Source organism: Pseudopipra pipra, chromosome 2 (genome assembly GCF_036250125.1).
Source record: "Pseudopipra pipra isolate bDixPip1 chromosome 2, bDixPip1.hap1, whole genome shotgun sequence".
Taxonomy (NCBI): Eukaryota; Metazoa; Chordata; class Aves; order Passeriformes; family Pipridae; genus Pseudopipra; species Pseudopipra pipra.
The window spans coordinates 452,520-476,053 of NC_087550.1; the positions used below are offsets into that span (position 1 = coordinate 452,520).

Consider the following 23,534-nt stretch of genomic DNA (forward strand, 5'->3'; position numbering starts at 1 on the left):
CTAAGCAGCCTTTAAAATGTTACATTAAATGCATTAAATCTCACAGTTCAATGTAGGAACATTCATTATTTTCATTTACTAGTACTTAGGGGTGAACTCAGTTGATGCTGGAAACTGGATTTTATTCTTAGTACACGTGTCAGGTTATCCAAAAAATAATTCAGGACAGTACAATGCTCAGGTACAGGATGGTACAGTGTCACACACCACATACACTGAAAGGGGGTTCCCTTGCTGGGAAGGCACAATTTATTTCTGCCTGTTTAATATAAACAGTTGGGGATACAAGTTTATAACCCAGGACCCTGGTTCTCCCCAGAGCACAAACAGGGGAAGATTCCAGTCATGTTCATCTACTTCATCACTTCAGCATCACAAAGGGAAAAAAAGGCAAGTTCAAAAATTTCTATTTTCCTTTAACTCTGAAAACATTCCCAGCTGGCTTTAAGCACAGAATCCCATCCTGTGGCCCACAGTGGCCTCCCCAACAGCCCTGGGGCTGTCAAGGAGCTCATGCAGTGGGCTTTCCAGAGAGCCCTGGGCAGCAGGGATGCAGCAGCAGCCACGGCTCACCTGGCTCAGGGACACTCAGGGCCTCACTTACCCCCGCGTTCAGCAGCGTCGTGACAACGTTCTTGCCTGGAAGCCCTTGGATTGTAGTTCCTTTCCCAGTGGTCTTTTGCACAACAATCACATTGGGTTTGGATGTCATTGGGATTGTGGTGATTTTGGTTGTAGTTCCTAAATTTTTGCGGGAAAAGAAACAGTGTGCAGTTTATCCCATGTTGTGTATTCCCCTTCGCTGTGGAAGTCAGGGAGCTACAGAGGAACCACTGTATTTAAATCTGACAAGCACAACAAGAAGCCAGCCTCATCTGGAATGGGAATCCTTACTATCCTCATCAGGATCAGTCACAGCTTTCCCCACATTAGCTGGTGCTCAGGAGAATGATATTTGCACTTGTGTATAAGTTCACTAGTAGACCTAGAAATCATCTTAACAACTCATCATACCCACAACAGGCTAAAAAAAGTTACTTGCTCCCAAAGAACTGCTGCAGCATCCCTATGCATGATTTTGTAGAAATCAAGACCTGAAAAAACTGAGGTACCTCTGCCAGATTCCAGCCCAGAGTGGGTTTCCTGGATAGCTTGTGCAGCACTTTCCAGGGTCTGGAGCTGGCAGGGGCCATGTCAGGTCTTTGCTAAGCAAAGCTAAAGTCCAAAACATATGCTAAGAAATTGTTACTGGTATAAGTGTGCTTGGACCTGGTCCTAAAGAAACCCTATCTTTAGAGGCTGGAGAATCCCAGAATGGTCTGGGTTGGAAGGGAACCTTTAAGATCATCCAGTCCCACCCCCTGCCATGGGCAGGGACACCTTCCACTAGCCCAGGTTGCTCCAAGCCCCGTCCAACCTGGCCTTGGACACTTCCAGATGTGGGGCAGCCACAGCTTCTCTGGGCACCCTGTGCCAGCCTGGAACTGGCAGAGAACCCAGGCTGGTCAGCAGACCAACAAAAATAAGCAGCAGGGTCTGCATGAAGCTGGGAGGGAAAGCTTAAGTTAGAACGTGGGCTGAAGGAAGGACAGGCTGACACTGATAAAATACCAAATAAGGTGGAGACTGCACAGCTGAATTTAACACATACAGTTCATTTTTATTCTGGTTCTTTGGACATGTAGAGAAGGGCTGCATCAAGATTATAAAATACCTTAAACTGGGGCCAATGGTGCTTTCTAACCTTTCTGCCCACTGTACAGCACAGCAGTCCCACCCCACACTTCCCTTTTCCTCCCAGGCTTCCCTCACATCTGATGTTTCCTTCTTAAACACAAGAACTGCTGCCACCCTTGAGAACACTTCACCTTCACAACTTCTACCTATTCCTTTCCTCTTCATGCTCAGCTATTTTTCTTCTGAACTCTCCAGTAAAGTTCCTAATAACGATTTCAGCATGGAAAACCCACCGGACAAGCAGAGCAGGCCTGAAGTTATTTCTGCAGTAAGTCTTAATATCAAGGTGACTCATATGCCTACCAGAGACAATGTTACTGCTGATAATCTTCCCTCCCAGGGTGGCCAGGGACTTTGGGACCACGGTGATGATGCTGCCGCTGGTGGTTTTGACGTAGGTGGCCGCCCCTGGCGTGCCAGCCATGCGAGCCCCCAGGGACGGGCTCACCGTGGGCCGGCTGTACGTCGCTGGAGTGCCTGGGGGAGAGAGAGAAGGAGAAAGTTCACTGTTAGAACATGATCCTCTGCCAGCTATTTGTGGAAAAATAAGTTAGTTTAGAAAAAAAAAAACCAACCAAACCATCAGATTTATTCAGAGAGATCCCACACCGCGGTCTGTTGCCGCCCTTCGCGATTCTTTAGCAGCTTTTTTATACCAACTTTAAATTAACGTCCCAGTCTTCTGAAGTATTTTAACAAATTTGCCATGACTGCCTTATTTTAATTCATGTCCTTGTGCCTAAGGCTGTAATTCTCAATAGATGTTTGGATTCTGCCAGTGTTTTTGCCTTGTGCTCCCTTAGAAACCCCAGAGTCAGGCACCTGACTGCACTTCTAAAACTCATCCCTCCCTATCATGAAAGACACTCCTCTTACAGGACAGACTGTTTACAAAGAGCACCAATGACTGCTCTAAATAACACTCTTAGAGAAAAACAAAATTTACCATGATGATGCAATTCTATGGACTCAGCACACAGCAGCACAAAAGAAACCTAACACGCTAAAAATGCCGTTTTTTCAGAAACAGTCCTTTTCTGGATGGAAACACAACAGAGTCCACAAAAGAAACTTGCTCAAAAATCATAAGTCAGCAGCTCCACAAACACTGCAATTCCCTTCTGCTTGTACTGCTGCAGACAGCACACTTAACAGGTAAAGATCACAGAGCAAAACAGTTTGTTAGAGCGAGAAAGACGTGTGCACAATACATGTTTTACCAACTAAATAAACTGCAAAACTGCTATTTTTTTTAAATTAATTCAAGAATGTAGCTGTGAGGTACCTGAAAAGTCGTAAAAAGAACATGAACCCCTAGTTTATGCTAAGGACAAGAGGAGATGGCCTCAAGTTGCACCAGGGGAGGTTCAGGTTGGATGCTACGAAAAAACTGCTGGTGGAAAGGGTGGTCAGGCATTGGAACAGGCTGCCCAGGGAAGTGCTGCAATCCCCACCCCTGGGAGTGCTCCAAAGGCATGTGGATGTGCCCTTGGGACAGGGTTTAATGGGAACATGGTGGTGTTGGGTCAGTGGTCGGACTTGGTAATCTCAGAGGGCTTTTCAAACCTTAACATTTCTATTACTTGAATATTCCCAACCCATGCTAAAAAAAACCCAGGAAATAAGAGTTTTCTGAAAACCAGGATAAACTGCCTTTCAAGTTTTCCTCATGCAAGTTTACAGTCTGAACAGCCTGCATTATTTCTGATCTTTAATCAATTACAAACACAAATACAATTAGATGCCCAGAAAAACACTGGGAGTTGACATGTCAATTTACTGGCCTTTCCATAAATTCACTGCAGGACTATGAGCAAGTCACCTGTCTTTTAAAGCCCATATATGTAAAACAGGAATGATGCTGACCTGTCTGCTGGAGTTAAATCAATGTAAATTTTGTAATATAACGTGCTACAGAAGTGCAAAGTATCTGCAGAAGCTGAAAGAAAACTTCCTTTAAAAAACCCCAGTGGGGAAGGAACAATGATATTTTTGTGTGGCAATTCAAAGATCACAAGAAGAGTAAAAGAGCCCTCAGTGCACAAATCCTGACGTAGAATAAATAACAGCAGGAGTGTGAATGTGCTGTTGTGCTTCCTGCTCAGGAGAGAGAAGTGGGGGTTTTTAACCCTACTGAGCCATGCCTGGTCACCTGGATGTCTGGGTTTACCCTCCCTTCCCTTCTCAGAGCCAGAACTTACCAGTGGGAGTAGTGCCCAGTTTAGTTGTCATGATAGTCCCATTACTGCTAACCACCATAATGGGTGAATTGCTACTGCTGGGCAAGGTCGCTGTAACTGGTTTGGGAAGGATTTTACTGGGCTGCACCTGTTGAGTGATTATTTTAACACCTAGGAAAGGAGAAAGTCACTGTTAAAATACAGGCACGATAAGTTACTCTCTGAAATGCTTTCTCAGACCAAGGCCCAGAGGGCAAGTAGCCCCACAAGGCTTCAGTTCTGAGCCCATGTATTCTTGATCCTGAAAAAAAATGATTTCATTTTTGGGGGCTGGGTTTTCTTTGCTTGGGTTTGGGGGTTTTTTGTTTGCTTTGCAAATACCAAGGCAGCCATCATCTTTGCCTTTCAAGTGCCTGTTTCAATTCCTAGCTACTCCCACTGAGGCATAGGATTCCATACCATCATTGCTTTGTTTGATGTAATTTTTAAACTTTTCCTGGTCCACGATTCAAAAAGAAGAATGTTTCCCAGGAGCCAGCAGGTTACAATCAAGACTGAATTGGTTCATATATAATGAACCATCTCAAAGTGAAGTCATTCTTCAACAATTTAGTCTGTAAATCCTAATGGGTCTTAATTAGTCTAGACAAACTTCACCACCCTGAACAAATTAAAAAAAAGCCTTTTGCACAAGGAGCATTAGTGACTGTAAGGAAGCAACTGTGACACTGGCTAGGGAAGGTTATTTTAAGTAAACTGTTCTCTTTCCTCTTGATTTATTGGTTACCTTGAAGTCAAAAGGAACTGGGCTTAAAAAATGGTATTTCTAAAGAAACTTTTAACTAAAAACCACATTGAGCCTAAACCCACGGGAGAAGACAAGGAGTGAAGCTCTTATTGATCAAATATTGTTCAGTGATGGGAGGATGGAAGCCTTTTATCTGCCTTCATTAGCAGCTATTTTTTCCTCAAGCAATGGTCCTAGAATCCTTAAGGAAGTTTTATCAAAGGACAGAAGTAGCTCTGTTTATTTTTTCGTTCTATGGTCTATATTAATTCTTTGATCTAAACAGTATGACTATAAAATGGTAATTTTACTGACATGATTAATACAAAATACTAATTTTATGTTAATATATATATATAAAAATACTTTGCACTTTTATAGCATTTCTTCCTTTAGAAGTGGGTAACTTTGCAAGCATTACTTCTTACTGAGATAAGAACTGTATGCTACTGCAGAGAAAAGCCAAGGAAGAAAGATTACATGACTTGCCCAAAGTCAGCTGAATGAATCAGTGTTACAAAAAGGATCCAGTCCAACCTCCAGATCTAATTGTATTTGTTTTGACAAGTACCTCAAAAGTAGGGTTTGATTTCTGGACCAAAGAAAAGAATTAAAACATGGATTAACTTCTTTTTCCAGTTGATACAGTTGAACAACTCCTGGATCTTCAGAAAACTGGTCTCTTCCAGGCTGCCAATCACATTACTTTTGAAGCCATTTACATACCTCTCAACCTCTAGAGATAAAACATGGTCTGTAACACCTGAACCAAACAAGAAGAACGAAAGAACCGAATTCTTTAATGAACATGCAAACATCTCCTCCTGCCGAGGTCAGAGCCCAGCGCTGCGCTCAGATCATCCAGCTCCCCGTGCACAGCGTGGGCAGGGGACACAGCTCACCAACACGACCCCAGAGCAGCCCCCACTACCTGATTCCTGCTTGATCTGAATGGTGGGCTTGATGCCAGGGGGCAGCTGGGCCTGCTGGGGCTGCTGCTGGGCCCCCGAGGAGGGCACCAGCTGCTGCTGCTGCTGCTGGGCCGGCGGGACCTGGTGCAGCTGCTGCTTGGGAGCCTGCTGGTGCTGCTTGGGGAACTGCGCCAGGAGCTGCGAGGGGCTGCCCACCAGGGCCTTCGGGGAGGGCAGCCTGGTGGAGGCCACCTTGATGGCTGATGTGGACACACCTGCGGGAGAGCAAATGGGGCAGAGTGAGCAGTGCATCCCCAGAGACAGGCACTGCCATTCCCAAAACAACTGTGCATTCCAACCGGCTCTGCTGCTGGAAAAGGCATGGGGAGCTGTGAGGGAACAAAGTCCCACATAGCACAACTGCTCTGTCAGAAGGCAAGGGAGTTTAACTTTCTTTACATTGGGAGGGATTATCAGTTTATGTCCCAAAATGTTTCACCAGCATCTTCTGCAGTGACACTGACGGCTGGACAAAAACTGTCACAGAGATTCTCCACCTACTGTATTTTAGAATTAAAGTCTCTTCCACAAGCAAACCCAACTAAAAACCAGTGGTTTCAACAGTCTGCTGTAAGCCCTTCTGCTCTGTGGATTAGCATCTGATTATATTAATAGAAGCAATATGGAAGGAAAATACCTCCTCAGCCTTGATGTGGTTACCCAGTTTTGTAGTGTGGAACAAGAATGGAAAACACGAGCCAGGAAAAACTGTGATGTGACACTTGTCACTGTCAGGTGGGGGTTTTTTAAGTGTTGCTCATTAAGATCCCTTCATTCACTCCCAGCTTCCCTTTCAAAGGTTAGCTGGTGGCTGTGAAGCTGAACAGTCCAGCTGGCACACACAGCTGCAACTTGAAATCAGAAACCTGGAAATTTTAATCAGGCCCACTCAGGCCTTAATTATAAAGGACTTTAGAACTGACATGCTGATAAAATACACAGATAACGAGATGGAAACGCTTCTCTACCTCTCAAAATTGTCATCTGGGCGTGTTAAACTGAAGTTGTGTTTCTTTGATGTTAACTTTGCATGTTTTTGTAAACCAGGCTTTTAAGAGAAGCAATCACCTTCAAATATTGGAAACATCCACTTCCATGCAGCAGGTGGAGTTCTCAAAGCCAGTCATTTGGAGGCTACAGCGTTTTAATGATCAGAAACTACGTCACACCGCCCCACCACATCCTCCCTGAAAAGAGGATCTGCACACTTAACTGTCCAAGTAAAGAGGAAAAAGAGTTCAGCAAGAACTTCTGTGGAGTCTCTTGGCTTAGTTCCATCAGCAGACTCCTCCCTCACCTCCTGTGCTTCACCCATCACACCCCAAGTGACACTGCCCGAAGCGTCATTCTCCAAAGCCCAACCCCTCGGATAAGACCCCCTGGAAGGGCAGGGTCAGGGCCATACCTTGTGCCACGGTGGACATGACCACGGAGGGCGTGGAGGACACGACAGCAGTGACAGCAATGGTGCTGGCAGTGCAGGGGGCAGCGGGGCAGCTGCTGCTGCTGCTGCCCACCGAGGGCTGGGCCGCCGTGATCACCACCGGCGGCTTCTGCGTCGTCGAGGCGATCACCGACGTGGGGACCAGCTTGGTGACTGCTGCATAGTTGTGGGACTTGGACAGGATGTTGGGCACGAAAGTTGAGCTTGGAGAGGTGGTTACTATTATCACCTGAAAGAAGAAAGAAAGAAGAACAACAGGAAGTTCATTTGTCCTTCGCACGCGTTCGGGAGCATAAAATTGCAGTTACGGGCCTGCCTGTGTATTTAGTTTTAGAGATACGTGATTATTAAGAGCATTTAAGAGTGTCATAATCACATTTGCTGGCAACAGAAAGTTTCAATTATTTTAAAGAAGTGGTGGTAAACATTTCCTCAAAATTAGAAGGTTTTTTTTTTTAAGGAAAGCCATTACTGTGCAATTAAAAGAGCATTATCTCATGTCTGAAGGCAAACAGACAGAAACGAACTGCTTGACTTCATTATACTGAGCCAGGAAGCCTGAAGCCCATTTTCAATGGAACTGAATGGAGGTTCAGCAAGATTTAAGCACCATTCTCCCAAACCTTGCACAAATAGCAAGAAATGGCAATGAGAGAGAATAGGTGATGAGGTTTCTCTCTTTAACAATTAACAAGCACTTGCTGAGCCAGTAATGGGAAATATTTTTGACCCACAAGGCTGTAAACAATATTTCATCAGTGCAAGAAAAATGGTTGAGGTTTGAAACATTTTCTGCTCTAATTAGTGCTCTCAGGAACTAGAAATTCTTCCTTATATGCCTGAAAACGATTTGTTTGAAGAGAATAAACATAATCCTAATGCAAGTTACAATTACAACTCTATGAATCTGATCTGCCATAGAAAACCAGAGAATTCACGACAAGATTGGAAGAGGTCTGTCCTTAAGCAGCTGACCTAGAAAACTAAGCCTTTATTATTATTTATTATTGACTATGGGGACAGTTTACATAAAGAAAACTTTTATTCTACTTATATGTACCTTCTTGTACTTACACAGTTAAAATAGAAAAAAAGCACAGAAATACAACATATCTTCAGTTTACCATGCAAGAGTATTGAGAAATTATTTTAATAATGCAATTGTTCCAATAAAAATTTAGTTTATTAAAATATCAACTTATTAATGATTCCATGTAACAAGAGCAGACAGAACAAAACAGTACAGGAGGAGGAAAGAAACCTGGGTCAGCTTGCACACAAAGCCTTACACTGCTACCCAGGGACTACTGAAACCTCGCCTGATAAAGAAATAACATGATAATGGCACCAAAAACACACTTAAGCAAAAGACTGAGCAGTTTAAAATTTGTTTAAAGAAAAATGGAGGACAAAAATAAAGGGCAATAACCACGTGGATGGAGTAAGAGCAGCAAATTTCCCCACCGTGGCTATGGCTGCCTCTGCCTCTCCTTTTGCCCCAGGCCTCAGTTTTATGGTCTCTGCTCCTTAGCTCAGCCTTTCACGTCCTGATTTGAGGAAACCCAAAACCTCCCTGACCCCTGGAGCAGGCTGCCCACACCTGAGCAGTTCTCCCTGCACCTTCCAGGGAGAACATTTCTTTGCCTCAGTCTTAACCTCGCCTTCTGCCCAACCTGGATTTAATTAAAACCCCCTTCTCAAACTGCTCTTAGGCCACAACTGTGCAGAGGAGCTGAACGTGGCACAGCTTGGTTCTGGTGGGAGAACTGCAGGGGAAAATGTGGCTCTGGAGCTTTACCTGTTCCCTACACTGTCAGTTAACACCAGAAACACCTCCCAAGTGTCTGACTCAGGGTCAGCTCCATTCCACCCAGGGTAACTAACTCAGGAATACAGGTGTCAAAAGGCAGGTTAGTGTGAACATAAACCACAGTGCAACAGGGCAAGTTCAGCATCTCTCCTAAGTACAGACACATAGAATGAATCTGGGCACAATCAAAGTCCTGAAGACCATTTTCTTCCTTCAGGGACAGAGAAAAACCACCAGTCCAAGACTATCACTTAAAAACACATGATTTAATCATGCAAGGAGTAGGGCCTGTAAAGCACTGCAGCTCAGCAGTGACTGCTGTGCCATGACTAAGCAGCTTTGGGTCTCTCTGTGCCATTTCACCTTTCAAAATTAACACAGCAGAACAAAGTTCAGTGAACTTCATGTGTGAAGTGCATCCAGAAAACAAAATTTGGTTAAAAATGTAAAAGCTCAAATCACAACTTTCACACTTCTGAAATACTATTTTCTCACGTATATGTTGAAAGGATCAAAAGAATCTCTCTTGGTTACCAAAACTGCATGACATGTTTTACAGAGACTGCTTGGCTTTAAACATACACACACACAAAAAATCAAGTTGGCTTTTTTGTTGTTGACTGTAATTGTTACAGTAAAAACTAATTCCCAACATACACTGAAATTAGTCCTGTCAGCTCCATTTTGACAGACATCCAAACCCAGTTCCTGAAAAATAAAGGCTCTGACTGCCAGGAACTTCACTAACTGGATTCCTTCTGTGTCCTAGACAGGGGACTTTATTATCAGACAATCCAGGAACCAGAGCTGTGACATTATTAGTTGTTACCACAAATCTGCCTTCACCCTACTAAAATGTCAAAGCAATTCAAAAAGCTGCCATGGAGAGACCTTCATTCATATCCAAGAGCTCACAGTGAGCTTGTAAATGTGCTGCTGGATTTGAGGGAACAAGTCTGACATTCCACTGAAAACTAGGGAAGGGGACTTCTCCCACCGAAACGATCCAGTGACATGTTTTGGCACATCTAAATCCAACAAAAGAGGGCAGTGTGACAAGTTCAGATACAAACTCTGCCCTGGCTGCCTCACCAAACCAGCACTGAGTTTCCTGTCACTGCAGATTAGTAGGAGTCAGATAGTACTGTGCACAGCAATCCCTAAAATTCCCATGTCAGAACAGGCAGAGGCACGACTGCAGCAAACACCAACAGTCCATTCTTTTGGAGATTTAATACTCTCTGTCTTTAATTACCATGATATATAACACCCATACTTAATCCAACCCTACAGACACTTAAGGCAAAACAATTGTTTGTGCACAGAAGATGAGCCTAACAAGCAGCAGGACGGGTGGCTAAGCCCTGTAGCAGCTGTGGATTTGCTGCACTCAAGGCAGGACATTTACTGGGTGGTTTATGCTCACTCGTGGATTTCTGTGAAATTTGATTAAGGACACTCATAGAACAGTGAATCAAATGAAAGCATCGAAGAGCCCTGGAGTGGGAAAAGGGCAGAGACAGCAAGATCTTTATTGCACACTGCTTCAGTTAATCTTACTTGGTTTTAAAGTTTCCAAAAATCGGGACATGGGAACCTGCTAATCCAAAGAGAGTCATAAAACAATTAAGACTAACAGAACAAACACCATGTGAAGGTTTGAGCTCAACAGTCAGTCTCTCACAGTCGGAAAAAAATGCTTGTTAGTGGCCAGCCTACCATCAGTCTGTCAGCATTGAGGCCAAATTAACTCCACAGAGACAACCCCCTCCCTGAAGTCTGCCTTAATTAATAACTGTGCCAAGAACGAACTTGGTCTGAGCCATTCATCTTTTTTTTTTTACATCTTAAGAACAGAAAAACAGACACATCTGAAATGCTTCCTAAAGCATGGGAAAGCAGTCATGCCATAGATTAGGCACGTAAAAATCTGAGTCTAGTACACAACTTCAACAGGGAAAACCTTTCCCACACACTGCACCGTGGGGGAAGCTGGGCATACTCAGCTGAAATAATGCAACTGATTTTGACCACTGTTAATGCAGAATGAGAAATGGCACACTAGTACTGAAAGGAAAATAAAGCCCCCCAGTCTTTGATCAGCTCCAAGGATATGCTTTATAGAGCCAAGGAAACTAGCCTCTAGATAAAAAGCTTGGCAAGGGAAAGCCCATGCCATCTCTCCTGGAATTCTACTACTGCAAAGAATAATTATAAATAAGGAAAATAGAAATAAGAAAGATTACCTTTGACCAACAGTTGTTACCATCTGAAGGCTGTTCAGTGGCCTATGTGATCCAGTTCTCAGTGGACTAGTGTCCATATCACAAAACCCAACACCACAAAGGGTACTAACTGGCAACCTTGCTGGCAGTCTCACCAGAGAGGCCAAGAATTGAATGAGCATGGAGACTGAATCCCCTCTCATCCCTAGAAGTGGTCCCTTCAGGTCAGGGTTGAGGCACATGGCTGGGGCAGTCTGGGGGAAGCTTGCACTCCCGCTGCCTGTGCTGTACCTGTTCTGTGGATAAAAAGAGGGCTTCAGTCTCCACGGCTGTCAATCCAGGTCCTTTCACACACAGCTGAACTAAAGGCACACAAGAGCTCGCTTTTCTCTCGCTTCGGTTTAACCAGGGATTACCTTACCCCAAGGGCAATCCTTAAAAACCAGCCAGACAGTTCACAGAAAGGAAGAGTCAAACATCACATCTTACTCATTGACAGAAGCAGAACAGAGGAACATTTGGCAGCTCCCCCCACATACCTTCTGTGTTGTGGTGTTTGTCGTCTGCGTCGAGGGCTTCGTGAAGGTTATTTTCACAGGCGACATGTGTGGTGGCAGGGAGTTGGCAATGCTCTGCATTATGTTACTCATTTTGGGGCTGCCACTTACAGGCACTGTGATAGTTTTAGTGACAGGAGTCACTGCCTTGGGGACTTCTTTCAGGAGCACGGGGGAAGAGCTGGAGGAATTCGTTCGCCGCCTTTTGCGGGGCTTTTCATCGTCGTCCGAGCAGCTGACACCTGGAAAAGAAACACTTCTGCTCAATCACACTGCTCCCAGGGCTTCCCAAAACACTACACACTCCTGGAGTCTGACACCCTCTTGCAAGTAAGGTAAAAAGGAACAGAGGGTAAATTACACCTCACGGTCACAACCAAGCTGGATCACACCTCAGATGCTCTTAGCCCTTGGCACAGACCACGCTCACAGTGCCAGGAACCAGAGGCAAACCCTCCCAAAAACCCCAGCTGCTCAGTTACTGGGTTACTTCACTCAGGTTGACATATTCAAAGAACACAAGAGCCAGCACAGGGATTTCATTCTGCCTCCAGAAGTTTGACTGATGAGGGGTTAGGGCTGGCACAATGCCGTGCACATTTCAATTTAAAACTTCTCACTGCATTGGTCGTGGTTTTGTTTGCAGCAACTGCAAAGTTTATCCTCCCACAGTCTTCTTGATTTCAGCCTTTGCACCTACTTCCATGCCATGCTTATCCCTACAGTACCCTTCTCCCTTCCACCTCAATACAGCACCTTGAGATCCTTTTTTCAGTTTAACTATGAGGATTTAACCTCACTTTATCAGCTTTTCCCTTCTTCGGTGCATTTTAAGCAACAGATATAAAACGGATATAAAACACAGTCATGAAAAACAAACCAAGCCCAGGCTCAAAAGAGTTCCTTCTGCCTCACGAGCATCTACTGCACACATATAAAAAAAAACCTGCTGCAATATTCAGCTCAGTAAAGGATAAAAGCGTGATTAATGGATCTTAAACCCAAACGAGACTTTCCAAAGTAGGCAAGAGGTTCATAAGTTGGTCTAGATTACAGAAAGACACAATTTAATAACCAAATTCTTACAGCTAGTGGGTAGCATTGAAGGCAGTGATCTCCCTCCACACAGGAGAGGTTTGGGTACATGACTGCAGGGCTTATCATGGACAGGCTTTTAAGTATTACTCACATAGTGGGTGCACTATGCAAACTTATAACTGTGAGTGCACTAATCACACTGAACACGTGCAGGAGTTTCAGAACCTCAGAATCCATTTGAATCCAAAGTCCACAAGCAGCTGGAATGTTAGGACACAGCTGTTATTTTGCTGGGGCATCAAGAAATACAGAAGAGAGAACTATTTATTTGTGGTCCTCAGCCACAAAAAAACCCCAAAACAACCCAACAACCAACCAACCAAGAAGTAAGAAAGTAAGATTAAACTAGCAGAGCACTATTTTATGTTAGGCACAGCTCATTTCATCCCCTGTTTTCACTGCTGGGGTTCTGCAGGAACGTTTTTCCTTTCCTGTCACGTTAGGAATTGCATTTGTACGAGGTCAAGCACAGGCATTCAGCTCAGAGGTAACCCAGGTCCACTGTAAGTCCCCCCTGACAGGTGAGGAAGCAGAGGCAGGGAGGGGTTAATGGCTCAGTGAGGCTCTGGCTGGGGAGAGGGCACCCCACACACCAGTGCCAAAGGCAGGACTACAACTCACACCTCCCAGATTTGCTCCTGAGCAGCTTTGTGAAAACTAATGGGACTGATGTAACACACTCTGACAGACACGTGATTTCTTAAAAACAAAACAACAAAATGAAGCACACAAGGTGGGGGAAAAATGAAATCTAGGGACAGGCAGAATAAAGATGATCAACCCTCTATCATGTGTCTAGACTGGTTTGATACTCATTACCATGTAATAATTCAATAGAGGTCTACATTAAATTTTTAAGATGTTAAGAACATTCTCCCCTGAATCTTTAAACTGAAGCCAAGTGATTAGTGCATAAATCAGAAGAACCTTAATGCAATGGGTTCCCCGGGCTGACACAGCCACTAAGGATGGTGGTGTGCAGGTAACATTATATTTAAGTACAGTGTGACATTTCTGACTGGCTAGCAGCTCATACAAATGCACACCTAGAGCAGAAAGACTGAAATAATTTAAAAAATATTAAAGATAACCACAGCAAGCATAAAAATACCACTTATAACCTTCGCTGTTAATCTTTCTTTGTCATTTTGACAGATACCAAATAAGGACTAAAGGAAACATTTTAATTATTAGTAAAATAAACTATGTACACTGAGGGCACACACATGAGGCTGCACTCTGCTTTTAAAACTAGCTGATTTATTAGCCAAACAAAGAAGGGGACACACACGACACAAAAAAAAGACTGTTTCTATTTCCAAATTTAAATACATGAAGATGGGAATCTGGTTGGAATTCATATGAAGCCTTCACAGCTGCCCAGGAAGGCAAGTCTCACTAAGACTGACTTCCAAATCAATCACAAAATGGCCAGACATAGTCAATATGTAAGCACATAAATGCCTGCCAAATTGCATCCTAAAAAAAAAAATAAGGTCTGTGTCAACTGTGAAAGTGGAAAGGAGGGACCTTTCCTAACTCAAGTAAGTGAATACTATGCATTATTTAAGCAGAGTGAAGAGGGAAGTCCTCTGCAGAAGCAACCCGCAGAGCCACCTTAAAGACAAGTTCTCAACAAGATGGATTAGAAATCCACTGATACACAGCAATTTCTATATTTTATTTTCGAAATCTCTTCCCCTCTTGTTGTCCTTGCAGCATCACTGCTCCCTGCAGCATTCTGCTGCCAGCAGATTCATCCCGAACACAATTTCTCGGGAAAAGGGAAGCGATAAATTCATTCTTTGACCTAAACGAAGGCACAGAGGCCTTCAGTGACTTGCCCAGGGTCTGAGTGTTTAACTCAGCCTGTGCTCCAGCCCCCAGACTGTCCCTTTCCTTCCCTCTGGTGCAGCAGGTGCTGGGATCACTTACTTTGGACACACACAGCACTTCCACTTGGCAAGACGACTACACTGGGGGCTGGGCTGGCGGGCCTGGGGGACTTCACTGCTGCTACACTGCCACTTGGGACTGGGGGGGATGTTGGGGTTGGAGTGGTACTTGTGTAGGGATAGCAAACCTCCACTGAAGAGGAGAAAAGACACCTTCCATATAATCCCATTATTCTGTCGCTGTGGTAACAACTGGAATGGAAGCCAGAGACTCACTGGGGCATTACCCCCATTCCTGCCTCTGCAATCCTGGCACTGTGGAACGCATGGCCACGGAGCTCATGGCCTTCAAAGACAACACAGAAATCTAACCTCCCTCCTCCTCCCACCCCCAGAAATCTGTGCTGCCAACGTGAGCTTTTTTGGTATTAATCCGATGTTTTACTTCATAATTTGTTCTTTTTTATTTTAGCATTAATTCAATGCTTTGGTCTTTCTGCTTTTCTGTAAACAACCATGTCTAGACTTGTAACTGATAGAAAAGTGCTGTTGCCTCTCCCCAGCAGTACACCAGCTGAAACAACCAAAATATTCCTTTGGTAAGGAAGACTGATTTTGCTAATGAGCTTTTTTAAACCATTGCTTATATGTACTAATACAGTGATCCAGTATCTCACAAAAGCAGGATGAAACAGCCTGTTTCCAAGAAGTGTTACACATGTTCCAGTTGCATAAAGCACAATCCAAGCCTGTTCAGCCAAGCCAGCTGGAATGTGTACCACCATATTTCAAAGGCATAGGGAAAGCAGAAAACAACCTTTTAAAGTGTTACCTTAGTATGTCTGATCTGAAAAAAAAAACAACCAAACAAACAAACAAAAAACCAAACCAACCTTTTCTTGACTTCCACCAAAATCTACTTACATTCTTAAAACAAAGTGTTCTGAAGTGCTTTTGATCACTCACAGAACTCTACCAAATCTTAAGCCACTGGTACAAGTTTTTAAAGCTTACAGAGCTGAAGAAGTTAATCGGTGAATGTTCCCCTCATTTCCTGACAAACTGGGATTTTTTTGTCTCAGTTGCCAGTGTGCTCACCAACACAAAGCTGCCAGATTTATGCTGCAGAATACTGGAAAGGTATCTTTAAAAAAAAGGGTTTTTTTATATTTTCTGTGAATAACGTTTAATAAGAAAGATTCGGGATTTTTTTTTTTTTTTCCATAGAACCATAGAATCAGAAGGGTTTGGGCTGGAAGGAACTTTAATAAGGCTCATCCAGGGACAGCCTGGGACACCTTCCACCAGCCCAGGTTGCTCCAAGCCCCGTCCAACCCGGCCTTGCAATACCACCTTTGATTTCTCACAGCGATTTCTGCCGCGACGTTATTTCCACGCTGCCCCGGGTGGCAGCAGGGCCCCCTGTGCCCCTCACCTTCCTTGCTGCCGGTGTCTGCGGGCAGGGGCAGGGAGGAGTTGTGCTGCACGGCGGCGTTGGCCACGGCGTTGGCGGTGACGGTGAAGGCCGTCTGCGGCACCAGCCGCGGCATCAGCGGCACCAGGCGACGGCCCTCGATGGACCACTCCGAGGAGCTGTTGGGGCCGGACATGCTGAACAGAAAGGCACAGCCTGTAAGTCTCTGCCCAGTTTCTGAATGCTCAGGATTCTTATTTAAGTTCCTTTTTACCCCTCTCCCCAACGGTGAAAGTCTAAAAGGCAGTTCAGGACATACTCCAGCACTAACGTTCAACTTCCTTTGTTTCATGAGGGCCCTCACCTCTCTCAGTTGACACAGAAAACCTCCCACATTAAATTGAAGAGGTGATTCTTCTCTTACTGTTTTGTTTTACAGGGCTCAGAAGTGTGTGGGCATCACGCTCAAACTCCCTTATTAGGTTTGCTACTATTCAGGCAGAGTTGGTACCCTCTACTTCTGGATAGAATACCTAGAAACCCAACAGATTTCATAAAAGACTCCTGAAATGGACTGTGTTACAGGGAAAAGCCCTCAGCTTCTAATGCTAATCTTGTTTGGGCTGAACAGGAGAGTTCAAGACTTATCAAAGTAGTCCCAAACAAGGTGACAGAACATGAAATTATTAAAATACACCCTGAGCATCTTCCTAAGCAGAAACCTGTCTCCTGCTACCACTTGCTCTTGCCTTAGTACTTACACACAAACTAGAATGTTTGTTAAAAATGCTGTTCTTACCTAAGTGGAGAAGTGTTTCTGTTTATGACTGTTTTACACGAGTCATTTGTCAAATCAGCAAAACCAAAATGGTAAATTGTTTTCCAACGCTGTAGTGTTCTTAAGCAAATCAACCCACTTAATATATTAATATATTCTGAAGAACAACTTCTCACATGAAATATTGCAAGCAAGTTGCAGCAAAAACTACTACAAATTAGTTTGTAAAACACACAGGATCTGCTCTGTTGTTAAATCTCTATATGCTTCAGCATTCTTCATACATATTCATGCAGTACAGAAGGAGCTTCATGAGCTGATGTAAAAATACATTTTAAAACCAAACAATAGAGAGTACAAACATTCCATATAGTAAAGCTAGCAAAGTCAGCCTTCCTAATGAGTTGAAGAATGATAGAAATCAAATATTGTATTACCAACCATCACTCACAAGGAATTACCAGAGGAAAGATAAAGAGAAGCAGCACTTCACAACTGCACTTTGGATTATAACATCTCACTGAAGTGCAACACCTCAGGGCAAACCATGCATGATCTGTAAAATGCTAAGACCAGAACTACTAACTTAAAAAGAAAACCCGATTCAAGAAAAGAATTCTGATCTGACAACTACATGCTTCTTTTTCACTATTTTTTCCCCTTTCTTGAAGATTGTTAAGTAACTCTCAAAGAGAACAAGTTAACTACTTGTTCTCTTGCTCCCCTGCACCTCTCAGAGGTCCTTTCTACTCTGACCATTTCTCCCCTCTGTGCTGATGCACTGCTTTCCACTCATCTCTTTCACCTCTTCCCCCTCCCTTTGTCTTTCCTATGTAGCCAAGTCCCTCTTAACATAACCTTTCCAAACGCAAACCGAGAAGTGAGTAATAAGGCAAACATGTTCATCCTGCTTAGGAACTTCTCTGTTTCCTCCATTCTCTGTTTCTTCTGGTCTGTCTTACAGAAAGCTTTCCATGCCACCAGACTGTGTCTTACATTGTACTTGTGCAGTGCATGGGATAGCCTCAGATCCAAAATCTAACTGTACTAAAGAACTGCTTCTAGTCCTTGATGCAGACCTGACATGGCAATTCTCTCACCCACACACTGTTTTAACTACTGTTCTTAAAACCACCATCGATCTTCAAAGTCCCATCACTCAGCTGAGGCCTAATGGGTTTTTCCCAGGGGTACCTGTGGCAGTCAGGGCCCCAGGGCCCCGTGACTCACTTGTGTGCGATGGTGGTCAGCCGCTCATCATTCACCGCCCGCCGCACCTCGGCGCGGTGCCGCTCCGTGGAAATGCTGTGGGAAACCAGCCATTCATTTCAGTCAGGGGGAGACATGAACATTTATCTAAAAGCTCCAGCTGAAATTAAACTTGTGATTAATCTGCCTCGGAGAGCAAAGGGAGCGGGCGTTTACGTTCAAGAGATTGTCACTTAACTTTCGCGGTCACGGGGAGAAAGGGTGAACTGTATTATTGCTCCAAAACGTTACCGAGGAACAAAAAGAACATTACTGCTTACAGGGCACCCCTGCAAAACAGCCAGAATCCAACCTCCTAACGGGAGCGATAAATTTAAAGGATATGGCAGAAAAATTCACCCAGAACACGCAGCTTTTGTTCTTGAGGCACCTTGTGCTCCAAGACCTTGGAGTCCTACCTCGACAGAACCCCAAGCCAGCACACACTCATGAGCTGGCTGCAGTCCTCTAACACTGCCACAAAGCACCAAAGAAAAGCAAACAGGCCGTGGCTCTTGGTTTAAAGAGGTCAGGGTTACCTAAGCACTTTGGAGAGTTCTCCCAGAAGATCCTTCTTCTCCTTCGTGAGGTCTCCCTGCGCACGTAAGGCACTGATGACACCTGCATAGGCCTCCAGCTCTGAGGGGAGAGAGCAAAGGGTGGTTCTGTTTAATGCTCACAGCACAGGGGAAAAAAGACACACACTGTTTTCCTCATTACTGACAGCGTTCTATTAATTTTCAAAATCATTAAGAGGAACATGTCTTCCAATTATTCAGCGCTTTTCAAAAGAGATTGATGAGTTAGAGCTCTCTCAGTCAATTACTCTGCAGCATGAAGCATTTCTGTGAAACAACTGTCTCATCACAGAGGATTATCTGGTTTATAAACCCAAGTGAATATGTCAAGCTCTCTCTGAGCTGACAGTCCAGGCAAAAAGCTTGAAGAAACCGTCCCCCAGTTTGGAGAGTAGCTCAGAATTCTCTAGGAGTAGGAGAAGGAAATCTTTTAACATGTATCATTATTACAAATTCCATAGCAAAGCTTGGCCTGGAAAAGAAATACACTATCAAAAGAGCAACTTGATTTTTGGTAATGCCTTTCCTTAATTAGCATGGAGAACATCAGCTCCAGTTTGTTAAATATGATCATCATAATCTTTTATGCCCATTTACTTGATATGTGCAACTGCTTGCACCTGAAAAGAATGCAATACACTGAATTAAACCTGCTCTCAAAAGAAACAATCCAGATCTTCCGAAACTTAGAGCCATCACAAAGACTAACTCACAAAAATGCAACTCTGATTTACAGGAAATTCGTAATTCCAGGTAACTGTGATGTCATGCCATTGGTGTTCTAAAAAATACAGCAGCAAAAGGTACTGAAACTTCTGAATTTTGTCCTGCTGAGCAGGGTGAAGATACACCTAATGCAAATAATGGAGCCTGCTAACTGGCCAAAGAGTAACTTGCTATTCTCAGCTTCACAGAGTTCAAGGAAACGTTCATCAAAACTCCTGCTTTAAACCAGAAATACAAATTCTTTTGGATGCCTCTCATTTGACTCGCCCATTTCAGCAGCCAACCCAAACCAACCCCACAACAGATCCCAGCTAACCAAAACCAGGAATAAAAGGTGCAGGCCAAAACCTCACACCTCTGAAGTTTGCTGCAAAAGAAAAGACTGATGCTGCTCTGAAAAGCTTTCAGTGCAGGATTCCAAAGAGCTAATTTACAAATCAAATCAGGGAATTGTGCTGAAAAGAAGTCCTGCTCTCCTGTCCTGCTTAAGCAGCCAGAACACAAAGCAGAGTCACTCTGGTTAACTATGCAGCCTGCACAGGGATGCTGAGTGACCTACAGAAGCATTTGAAGCTTCAGTTATAAAACATTTGCTAATTAATGCAATGGTTATTACTAATATCAACATTTATTTAGACAAGCACGTTACAATATTTAAGATACTAATGATTTTCCTCTGTTAACAACTTAAAGTAATTCTCAGCCACAACCATATAATTATTTAGCAAGGATAGACTTTTTTTTTTTCCCTTCTGCATTATAAATAGAGATCCTCTACACTAGAGCTTTAAAAATACACATTCTGGTCTTTTGGAAGGTAGTGAAGATTACAGAGAGCTGTTAACCAGCTTGTGTCTGTGCAGCAATCACTAACTGGGGCGCTCTCTTTCCAACACAGAACACATCAAAACCCAGCCAAAACAGGTTTCCCAAAGAAATATCATTATTTCCAGCGGGAGGTGCCACCATCACCCAGCTCAGTGCTAACCAGGAGCAGCAGCAGGTACCACACCCCTCGGGATGTGTCCCAGCCTCACCTACTTGACTCCTGCTGGAGTGACCCCGCTGCTGCTGAACCGTCAGCCCGGTGGGATGCTGTGCTGAGAGCTGGGAAAGCAGGGCTCTGGGAGGCAGATGGATGTTGCTGGATGTGAGGGTCAGGGCCCTGCAGCCTGTCTGCAGGGAGAGCTGCTCTGCTCTGCCTCAGCCCTGCCCCGCTGGCAGGGCCCCCTCGTGGGGACACGGCTCGTGCCAGCAGAACAAAAAAAAAAGGGATTCTTTTTTAAAAATTTTTTCCCCTTCCTGTGGGCCCAGGTTATGTCAGTGAGGGAGGCGTAGCTGCAGCCCTGCTTGGCTCAGCTGCAGGGCAGGGCTGTGCCAGCACAGCCGGCAGCTCGGGGGGAGGGTTTTTCCGCGCTCCCGGCCAGCACAGCTCCGGTCACAGAACTCAGGAGTGCACATCCAGCCCAAAGCCTCTGGCATCCTGCACTTGCTCCTCGTCTTTGTACTTCTGAAGCCTTGCTTGAGGCTCAGGGCTGTCACCTTAAGAGATGCCCATCTTATTGCAGGGCTGAGTGCGACATCTGTGCCACCCTTTCAACAGAATACACAGCCCACATTCCCAAGGAATGAAATTAAAAGGGCAAAGGGAGGGAAAATAAACTCTCAGCTCTCAAAACATCAAGTGGATGGCTTCACAATGTGTGGGAACCTTGGCACAGCTAGGAAACACAGCACATCATCTCTGAGCATTCAAGCAAAATGAGAACAGGAAAAGCTGTCACTTGATGGTCACAGGAAGTCAGAGGGAGCTCAGCTTTCTTCCTGACATCATCTCCAACATCATGGTCCTCAGAGTGAAACCTCAAAAGAAATCTAAGGCTTTTTCTTCTTCCCTTCCAGTATTATACATCGTTTAACTGGCAAGAAACCCCCTTAATTAAATAAACTCAGCCCCAAGAACTCAAAACCAACCATTCTGGATCTGATCAAAGGTCTAACAAAGGATTCTCTCTCCCGTGCCAGCCAAAAGAGGATGCTTGAGGAAAGAGCAAACGTTTTTATTACTCGACAAAATACAAAAGCATCTCTCCTCATACACACAGACCCACGAGGGCAGAGCACAAACCCACGTCCCAGTACCCATGCCTTGGGCAGGGGGCTCAGACACTGAGCTGCAGTTGAAACAATGCAAAGAGCTCCTGTGGCTGTGGCAGCTGAGCCAGGACATGGTTCTCCCCCTGCCCTGACGTGTGTCACTGCAGATCACAGACCACCACCATTTCTTTCCCCCCCTGTTTTAAGTCTTCACAGTAGTACTTTAACACTTGAACTCAGTCCTACAGTGCCAGTTAAGCCAGGGTTCCATGATATGTTTTTTGGGCACAAAAAGGTGTCTAAACACAGAACTGGGGAAAGGGGGGGGGGTGGGGAACAAAACAAAAAAGAACCCCAAAGACTCTCCTCTCACAGAGCATCTTGTTGCATGATAACAGTGGCAAAAAAAACCTCAGCAGTGCAACACTGCAACCAGGACATCCACGAGAGATTGGACCAAACCAAAACCACTCCCCTCCATTCACTTTGCTGGGGCTGAGAGTATCTACCAAACCTCACTTTAACATTTTGAGCCAGGGCTGTCAAACCAATGACACGTGGAAGATGCAGGACACTGCTTGCAAGTTGCCTGTAGAGGTATTATTCCAGGGAAGCAGCAGGCAGGCAAATCTCAGAAGGGCAAAACACACAGAGCCACAAATTGCATCTTACTGTACCCAGTTTGCGCAGGATCCTCTTGCACTCATCCCTGCTGAGGTCCAGCAGGGTTGGCCACACCACAGGCATCCTTCCCTCGCCTCCGTGCTCCCACACAGCTCAGCCTCGCTGGAAAAGGAACAGAAACGCTGTGAGCCCAAGTCCGTAACGTATCGATTTCCCGAGCCGATGAACGCGGGCTCCTCTCAACCCGCTCCCGACTCCCGGACACGCTCGCTCCATCCTTTGCGATGGCCCGCAGGAATCCGGCAGTCTCCCGAGGGTACGGACTTCCTACACCCTCTCGCTCAGATCATCGCCCGAGCCTTTTTACCGAGTTCCCCGCCTCCTCCTCGAGGCTCTTCCCCGCCGGGCGCCGCCGCTCCCGGGATCGCCGCTCAGCCTCCTCCCCCTCGTTGTGCACAAGCACCTACTGCGGGAACTCTCCCGCACGCTCCCCTTGCCCCCGGGGCACGCATTCTGCACCAGCCCATTATACGGCAGCGTGGCAAAAGCGCCGTGAAACCCCCGCTTTCCGCGCACCAACGCCAGCCCCTTCCCCGCAGAAAACACGGACCGGCCGAAGGCGGGAGCGCCGCCCGGCCCCGGCGCATCGCGGACCGGGGGCGGCGGGGCGGGAGCGCCTCCCGCTGCACCGGAGGGAACGGAGGGGAACAGAGGAGCCGGGGGCTCGGCACGGGGGAAGGGGGGTGGTGGCACCGGGAACAAAAGCCCGGGCGCCGCCGCCGCGGCTCCGAGCGCGGGGCTGGACGGAAGGACGGACGGACGGACGGACGGACGGACGGACGGACGGACGGAGGGAGGGAGGGAGGGAGGGAGGGAGGGAGGGAGGGAGGGTCGGTCTCCCACCAGGGCGCCTCCCGGGCACTCCCCGCCCGCCCTCCCCGGCCCCTGGGCGCTGTGCCCCGCCGGGCTCGGGGGAAGCAGGCAGGGAGGGGGGAGCGGGCGCTGCTGCCGCGCCGGGCGCGGACGGGGCGCTGCCCCGGGCTCGGGGGGGGCGACGGGTCCGCGCCGTCCGGGGGAGCGCAGCTACCCGTGCCCCCGCGGCGGAGCACTGCGGGGCGCGGGACCCACCTGGCCGGCCGTGCCCGGCTCATGGGAGGCGCGGCGGCGGCAGGACCCTCCGCTCCCGTTCCCGGGGCCGCGCTCCGGTTTGTTTGGTGGCGGTGGCGGCGGCGCTTCCCCGAGCCAAGATGGCGCAGCGGCGCGCTGCGCATGCGGGCGCGCCGCGGGGCACGCCGGGAGTTGTAGTCTCCGCCGCCCGGCGACAGCGAGGAGATGGAAGAGCGGGTGCCAAGATGGCGCGGAGCG

At 46.1% G+C, this 23,534-nt stretch overlaps 1 protein-coding gene across 1 annotated transcript in view; it reads right to left on the reverse strand.

Annotated features, from left to right (window-relative positions):
• EMSY (EMSY transcriptional repressor, BRCA2 interacting) overlaps positions 1–23,451 on the reverse strand; it is a 37,131-nt gene extending 13,680 nt beyond the window's left edge. The window contains 12 exon segments of the mRNA XM_064642808.1: positions 605–741; positions 2,041–2,214; positions 3,939–4,088; positions 5,636–5,890; positions 7,081–7,348; positions 11,694–11,953; positions 14,745–14,897; positions 16,140–16,315; positions 18,127–18,201; positions 18,684–18,783; positions 22,223–22,331; positions 23,298–23,451. Coding sequence (XP_064498878.1) covers positions 605–741; positions 2,041–2,214; positions 3,939–4,088; positions 5,636–5,890; positions 7,081–7,348; positions 11,694–11,953; positions 14,745–14,897; positions 16,140–16,315; positions 18,127–18,201; positions 18,684–18,783; positions 22,223–22,292 — 1,818 coding nt within the window. The 5' untranslated portion in view covers positions 22,293–22,331; positions 23,298–23,451.
• Between the last annotated feature and the right edge of the window lie 83 nt (positions 23,452–23,534).